The sequence below is a fragment of the Geospiza fortis genome, unplaced genomic scaffold, assembly GCF_000277835.1.
Source record: "Geospiza fortis unplaced genomic scaffold, GeoFor_1.0 scaffold667, whole genome shotgun sequence".
In the NCBI taxonomy this organism is placed as follows: Eukaryota; Metazoa; Chordata; class Aves; order Passeriformes; family Thraupidae; genus Geospiza; species Geospiza fortis.
Genome location: NW_005054807.1, coordinates 58,287 through 66,213, shown reverse-complemented (window position 1 = coordinate 66,213; position 7,927 = coordinate 58,287). Strand labels below are relative to the sequence as shown.

Below are 7,927 nucleotides of genomic sequence, written 5' to 3'. Positions count from 1 at the left end.
ACAAGTTTGGCTCATACCAGGTGATGAGAAGCAGTTAGAGTCAATTATGGTGTGCAAAATCCTGTCTTAGTGACCTCTAAGTTACCTACAGAAAGAAAAAATTATACTGTGGATGATTAGGGAGCCATGGGTGGTGTTTATCTCCACCTTTTACCAATATCTTTTGCAATGTTTCCTACTGCACCATTGCTGATTATGCAAGGATGTACAGGTGGTGTAAAGGGTCAGTGAGGTGGTCTGCTCTATTTATATAATATTGAAACAACTTGACTTGGAGCGTTGTGATCCAAAGTCAAGCTGGAGTCAAACTTCAAATGAAGTAACTCTAGAGTCATTTCCATGAGTCCAACCGTGTTCAACATCCTCAAAAATGATGTGAGTCAGTGTGAGCAGTTCTGGGGTCCCCAGGGGAGGAGACCCACAGACTTAGTGAAACAAGGCCAGTTCAGGACTAAAAAAATATTTAGAGCTGGAAGGATTTTTCACAGAGAACTTAAAGAGCTGGGACTTCCAGGAGCCAAGGCTGGATGGGGAATGTTACCAGTGTGTGTAAATCCCTGATGGCAGGGGATGAAGCTGAGGGGTTGCATCTCTTCTCAGTGCCGCACGCGTGAAGGAAAAGTCAGCAATGGCAGAAGTAAAAACAGATGGAATTCCATGGGCAGAGCAGACAAGCCTTTCTTGGTGTGAGGGTGGTCACAGCGTGGAAGAGGTGCAGGAGTTTATTTGTCCAGGGAGATGAAAACCTGAAGTGTCCATGGTTCTGGAAATCCTTCTCTGGGCAGCCGTCCTTGAGCAGAGGGGATGGAAGCCCTTGCAGCACTTGGTGATTTTCTCTGAGATCTGATGATATTGTGATTGTTTGTGTGGTTTGAAAGTTCTGATGGGAGGAGGTCTTGTCAAGGGAATGCTGGCATGGAGAGTCTTTGCCAGAGCAATGAGCAGGAGAGCATTGATGTATCAATGCCTTTGGTATGGCAGGAGATGTGATTTTGTCATATTCTGGAAGGTCACCATTCAATCCTGCTTCCTGTGCCAGTCTTGGTTATTATGGGTTGGGTTGTAGTTGTTTAGGAAGGTGTTGTGCCCCTTTGCCATCCACCCCATGGGTAAGAATGTGAGAACATTGGAATTCAAAAGGAAGAGACACGTGAGACTTTGATGAAGGAAAAGTTTATTGAGGCAAGAAATCAAAAAGGCAAGGGAGAGAACTTGAAGGGATCCAGAGTGAGGTACAAGTACACAGGCCATCAGCCAAGGTGCTTTGGTTGCAGGAGCTGTTGGCAGAGGCCAGAGCTGGTGGTGTCAGGGCTGGTGCTGAGGGCCCTTAGCAGATGGAGCCATAGCCCCTTCTGCCACAGCAGCCCAGGCCTCCCAGGCCGTAGCCAAGGCCAAAGCCAAATCCCCCAGAGATGGGCTGTCCCTGGGCATTGAGCTCAGTGCCCAGAGCAGCGGAGGAGGTGGATCCGACGGCGGTGTTCTGGGGGAAGGAGGTCATGATGGGTCCCGGCAGGGTGACCAGCACAGGGGAAGGGTTGATGATGACGCGGGAATCCTGGCATTGCAGGGCACAGGGCTCGTTGCAGCTGTTGGCCAGCGGGGTGGGTCCGCAGGGATGGCAGAGGCTGTTACAGGCCATGGGTGTGGTGTGGAGGGTGCCTGGAAGACAGAGGGGGGTGAGGCAGGGTAGAGGCGTGCAGAAGCAAGGAGAGAAGCATCATCAGGGTGAGGGAGTGTGGAGGCTGTTGTGGGGTTGTGGGGAGGTGTGAGGGCTGCTGAGGCTCAGTCTGAGCGAGGCGGGAGAGAGGGGCCAGGAGTGCAGGAGCAGGAGGGTCAGGGGATTGAGGCTCACCTTGTAGTCTGCAGGAGCAGGAGCAGAAGGTGTGAGGAGAAGTGTGTGAGGGAGAGAGGCTCTGGGCCGGCTTTTATGCTGGTTCTGGAGGGGTGGGACAGCCTTGTCCCATGGCCTTGGGGCATTTTGCAGACCCCAGTTCCTGGTTGGCTCAGAGTGGTGAGTCCTGAGGTGGGGAGTGTTTTTCATCCTGCAGCTTTGCAGTGTCATGTCCTTTTTTTTGAGTCTTTGTCCATCTGACCCTGTCAGCATCTTTTAAATGCCAGTAGTAGAGGCCAAAGAATTTTGATGATGATGATTTTTGTGGAGGGCTGTAGGCATGACCAAACTTTGGACAGTGGGCTGTAACCAGTGAAGTCACTTCCTGGCCCTGGTGTGCTGTGGTTTGTGGGTGTCTTGTGGAGAGGGTCCTCATTTCCTCACAGTCACCTCAGGCTCATCTGGGCTTTGCAGTTCTTGTGGGGATAATGGGTGTCCCCTTTGATCCCATTCTCTCCCTCCCTGTGCCATTGCCAGCATTATAAACATGTCTATATGTCAGGCCTCTCCTGCTGGATATGCGAGAACAATCCCTGTGATGCCTCCCCTGCTGTCCAATGTCTTGTGTTTGTTCATCCGTAGCGCTTGTCTCCACTGGGCCCAGCACGGTCACACTCTGGGGTCCTGTTGCTGGGCTCTGAGAGAAACATAGAAAGAAAATGTTTGAAGGATAAAAAAAGACCTGAGTTTCAGTTGAAGGAACTGTGGATGTTTATTTTTCAAAAAAAATTGGTTGACTTTATTCCACTCTAGAGGTACTTGAATGTAAGTTTTAACATCGGTTTTGTGTGTCATAGATTTGTGTGTTGTGGTGTGGGGAATATTTTTCTTCCACAATCCTTCAGCGTCATGTCCTGCTCTTGAGGCCATTTCCATCTGAACTTGGTGTCAGCTTTTTAGTGAGAGTTGGTACTTGGGAGGATTTGCTTGGAAGATGTGTGTCAGAATAATGAAAATATGCAACAAATGCCTTGGAATTATATGGGTATCATCAGTGAGGTAATTTTGTGGTACTCATATAGGTTTTTTTGTGGGTGTGTTGTGAAGAGGGGCCCAATTCTACCGCAGCCATGTCAGGCTGGTCTGGGCTTTGCAGCCGTGCTGTGCGTGAGGAGCTGCCCCTTCCATTGTGGTCATTCCTTCTTTAAAGTGTGAGTATTTGAGACCAAAGGCTGGTGTTGATGGTGTGTGTCAAAGGGGACTGAAGACGTGACCAGAGTTTTGAGAGCTGGGGTGTCATCAGTGAGGTCAGCCTGTGGAACTCATGGTTTTGGGTTTTTGTGTGTGTTGTGAAGCGGGGTTCCAAAGTATCCCAGGTGTGTCAGGCTGGTCTGGGCTTTCCATCTGTGCCAGGTGTGAGCACCTGCAATCTTCTCCTCCACGTGGGCAGTTGTTGAGTTGAGTTTCCTCCTCAGTGAGCTGGCAGGTTGTGGAGTGTCTGAGGCCCCACTTGGCCATTGCACCAGAGAGATCAGGAGCCTGACGGTTCAAGGAATCTCCCAAAGTTCAAGCAAGGGAAACGAGAAGTTCTCTATCTGGAGAGGAATTGCACTTGGCGCTGGATAATGCTGTGGGCTCAGAGTCTGAAAAGTGGCTTTTGTGAGCAGGACCCTGTAGTGCTGATCGAGAACAGGTAGACCAGGAGATTGCAGTGGGGCATTACTTCTATGAGTGTCATCCGTGTCCAAGACAGATTTCAGGAAATTGTTGCCATGAAGTCATGAGAGGTGGCCCATGCTCTCTTTAGAGCACTGGAGGGTTTCCATGTGGGGTGGTGTGGACAGTTCTGGCCTCAAGATGTGAAGAAGTACATGAGGATAGTGGAAAAAGGCCAGTTGAGGGCCATCAGATACTTAAGGGCCTGGTGGATCCTTGCTAGAAAACACACTAAGAGAGCTGGGACTCTGAGGAGACAAAGCTGGACAAATGGGGTCCCCGGTGTGTGGGAGCCCAGCTGTTTTCTGCATTGCAGACATGAAAGAAATAGAAGGCACATGCACATTTGAAAATAAATTTAATACCATGGGCAAAGGAAGCAAGAATTTTTCAGGTTGTATGGATGGTCATGGAGTGTAAGAGACAATGTGTTCCCTCATTTTGGAGGTCCAAAACTGAACAGGCCATAATCCTGGAAATCCTCACTCTCCTGAGTCTGCTTGAGCAGAGGGGATGGAAGCATTTGAACTGTGGAGTTCCTGCCCAAGTGCATGATGTTATTTCTCTGTTCATGGGGAGGACTCAAGAGTGTTGCTGGGAAGAGAATTTTTGAAGTGTATGCTGGCATAGAGTGGCTTTGTCAGAGCAGTGCCCAGGAGAGAATTGTTGTGTCCAAGCCTTTGGTAGATGAAATGATGGCCTTGTGTCATGTTCTGGAAAGTCTCTCCTCTCCCCTGTTTCCCATGTCAGTGTTGGTTGTTCCTGGTGGGGACATATTTGCTAAGAAATGTTCTTTGCTCCCTCTCCATCCAACATAATGGTTGAGTTCTGGCATTGCACAGGGTGAGGATGTCAGATTCTTGGAATTCATAAAGAACAGAAAGCAACTCTGTTTATGATGCAAGAAAAATTTATTGAAGTTAAAAAATTATGAGAAGGAAGAAGCTGGAGGAATCAACTCTGAAGTACAAGTAGAGAGACCATCAGCAGAGGTGCTTTGGTTGCAGGAGCTGTTGGCAGAGGCCAGAGCTGGTGGTGTCATGGGTGGTGCTGAGGGCCCTTAGCAGATGGAGCCATAGCCCCTTCTGCCATAGCAGCCCAGGCCTCCCAGGCCGTAGCCAAGGCCAAAGCCAAATCCCCCAGAGATGGGCTGTCCCTGGGCATTGAGCTCAGTGCCCAGAGCAGCGGAGGAGGTGGATCCGACGGCGGGGGTCTGGGGGGAGGAGGTCATGATGGGTCCTGGCAGGGTGACCAGCACAGGGGAAGGGTTGATGATGACGCGGGAATCCTGGCATTGCAGGGCACAGGGCTCGTTGCAGCTGTTGGCCAGCGGGGTGGGTCCGCAGGGACTGCAGCGGTCGTAGCAGGCCATGGGTGTGGTGTGGAGGGTGCCTGGAAGAGAAGGGACGACATTAGACAGCGGTGTGGGAGTGTGAGGGGCAGTGATGTAGAAGCATGAGGGAGTGTGGAGGCTGCTGTGGGGCTGTGGGGAGGTGTGAAGACTGCTGAGGCTGGGGCTTAGCGTGCTGGAAGAGAGGGACCAGGGGTGCAGGAGTAAAAGGGTCAGGGCTTGAGGCTCACCTTGTTGTTGGCAGGAGCAGGAGAATGCTTGAGGAGAAGTGTGTGAGGGAGAGGGGCTCTGGGCCGGCTTTTATGCTGGTCCTGGAGGGGTGGGACAGCCTTGTCCCATGGCCTTGGGGCACTTTGGAAACCACAGTTCCTGGTTGATTCAGCGTGGTGAGTCCTGAAGTGGAGAGTGTTTTCCTTCCTGCTACTCTGCAGTGTCATGTTCTACTTTTGAGTCCATGTTCATGTGACCTTGTTGGCAGCTTTAAATACAGATATTCAAGAAGAAAGGCTGTTGATGAAGATGTTTTTTGTGGAGGGCTGTGAACGTGACCAGAGATTTGGACAGTGGCGTGTCAACAGTGAAGTCACCCCTTGGCCCTGGTGTGCTGTGGTTTGTGTGTGTCTTGTGGTGAGGGTCCTCATTCCCCCGCAGCCACGTCAGGCTCATCTGGGCTTTGCAGCTCTTCTGGAGATGACGGGTGTCCCCATACATTCCATTCTCTCCCTCCCTGTCCCACTGCCGACATTCTAAACCTGTCTGTATGCCTGGCCTTTCCTGCTGGTTATGGGAGAACAATCCCTGTGATGCCTCCCCTGCTTTCCAATGTCTTGTGTTGGTTCTTCCATAGCGCTCATCTCCACTGGGCCCAGCATGGTCACACTGTGGGGTCCCATTGCTGGTATCTGAGTGAAACCTGGAAGTGATAACTGGTGCAGGATAAGTAGACTTGAGGAGCAGTTGAAGGAACTGTGAACATTTATTTTTGAATGAACAAGGGTTGACCTTATTACACTCTAGAGGTGCTTGAACGGAAATTATAACATCGATTTTGTGTGCCGTGGATTTGCGATTCGTGATGTGGGTTCTGTTTTCCTGCACACAATTCTGCATGTCATGTCTTGCCCTTGAGGCTGTGTCCACCTCACCTTGGCCGCAGCTCTTAAGTGAGAGTGGTTCCTTGGGATGATTTACTTGGAAGATGTGTGTCACAAAGATCAAAATATGGAACAAAAGACTAGGAATAATATTGGTGTCATAAGTGAGGTCATTTTATGGCAGTTATGTGTTTTCTTTGGCGGGTGTTCTGTGAAGAGGGGCCCCATTCCCTCACAGCCCTGTACGGCTGGTGTGGGCTTTGCAGCCGTGCTGTGCATGAGGAGTTTTCCCTTCCATCGTGGTCATTCCTCCTTTAAAGTGTGAGTATTTGAGACAAAAGGCTGGTGTTTATGGTGTGTATCAAAGGGGACTGAAGACATGACCAGAGTTTTGAGAGCTGGGGTGTCATCAGTGAGGTCAGCCTCTAGAACTCATGGGTTTTGGTATTTGGGTGTGTTATTTGGAGGGGTCCCAAAGTATCCTGGGTGCGTCAGTCTGGTCTGGACCTTGCCTCTGTGCCAGGTGTGAGTGCCTGGACTTTTCTGTTCCATTTGGGCAGTAGGACAGTTGCTCCCTCAGTGAGCTGGCAGATGGTGGAGTGTCTGAGACCCCGCATGGTTGTGCCACCAGGCAGAGGGATCTGGAGTCGAGGCGTTAAAGGCATCTCCTGAAGTTCAAGCAACGGAAATGAGAAGTTCTGCAGCAGGGCAGGAATTGCACTGGGCCCTGGGTCATGCTGTGGGCAGAGAGTGGCTGAAAAGTGAAAAGTGGCTTTTGTGAGCAGGATCCTGTGGTGTTGATCAAGAACACACATGAGAAGATTGCAGTGGGGCATTACTTTAGTGGGATGTCACCTGTGTCCAAGACAGATTTCAGAAACTTGTTGCCATGAAATCAGGAGAGGTAGCCCTTAGTCGCTTTAGAGCACTGGTGAGGTCCCATGAGGAGTGGTGTGGACAGTTCTGGCGTCCATGGGAGAAGAAGAACAAGTAGGTGGTGGACGAAGACCCACTGTGGGCCAACAGATAGTTCAAGGGCTAGAGAATCTTTGCTATAAGAGAGGCCGAGAGGGCTGGGACTATGGGGAGGCATGGCTGGGCAGGGATGTGTCACCAGTGTGTGGGAGCCCAAGCTGTTCTCAGCACTGCACACATGAAGGAATAGAAGGCATGTGAACCAGTGAAAATAGATGGAATTCCATGGGCAAAGGAAGGAAGAATTTTTCAGTGTGTGTGGATGGTCCCAGAGTGTAAGAGGCAATGGGGTCCCTCTTCTTGGAGGTCCAAAACTGAACTGGCCGGAATCCTGGAAATACTGCTCCTCCTGGGTCTCCTTGAGCAGAGGGGATGGAAACATTTATTCTCCAGATTTCCTGCCCAAGTGGATGCTCTTGTTCTCAGTTCATGGGGAGGACTCAAGAGTGCTGCTGGGAAGAGAATTTTCCAAGTGTATGCTGACATAGTGACTTTGACAGTGCAGTGCCCAGGACAGAGTTCTTGTATGAAAGCCTTTAGCAGATGGGGTGATGGCCTTGTGTCATGTTCTGGAAACTTTGCCCTTCTCCCCTGTTTTCCATGTCAGTGTTGGTTGTTACTGGTGGGGCATGTTCTCTAAGAAATGTTCTTTGCTCCCTTTCCATCCAACATAATGGTTGAGTGCTGGCATTGCACAGATGAGGATGTGAGACCACTGGAATTCAAAAATAACAGAAACAAGTCAGGTTTTGATGCAAGAAAATTTATTGAAGTGAAAAAATCATGAGAAGGAAGAGGCTGAAGGAATCAGGAGTGAGGTACAAGTAGAGAGGCCATCAGCCAAGGTGCTTTGGTTGCAGGAGCTGTTGGCAGAGGCCAGGGCTGGTGGTGTCAGGGGTGGTGCTCAGGGCCCTTAGCAGATGGAGCCACAGCCCCTTCTGCCATAGCAGCCCAGGCCCC

At 50.4% G+C, this 7,927-nt stretch overlaps 1 protein-coding gene across 1 annotated transcript; it reads right to left on the bottom strand.

The window, feature by feature from the left end:
• Window positions 1-4,607: 4,607 nt before the first annotated feature.
• Window positions 4,608-6,290, bottom strand: LOC102037754 (feather beta keratin-like). The gene is given in 4 exon segments (XM_005431196.2): window positions 4,608-4,939; window positions 5,129-5,147; window positions 5,149-5,267; window positions 6,239-6,290. Coding segments are annotated over 4 exon segments (522 nt in total).
• Between the last annotated feature and the right edge of the window lie 1,637 nt (window positions 6,291-7,927).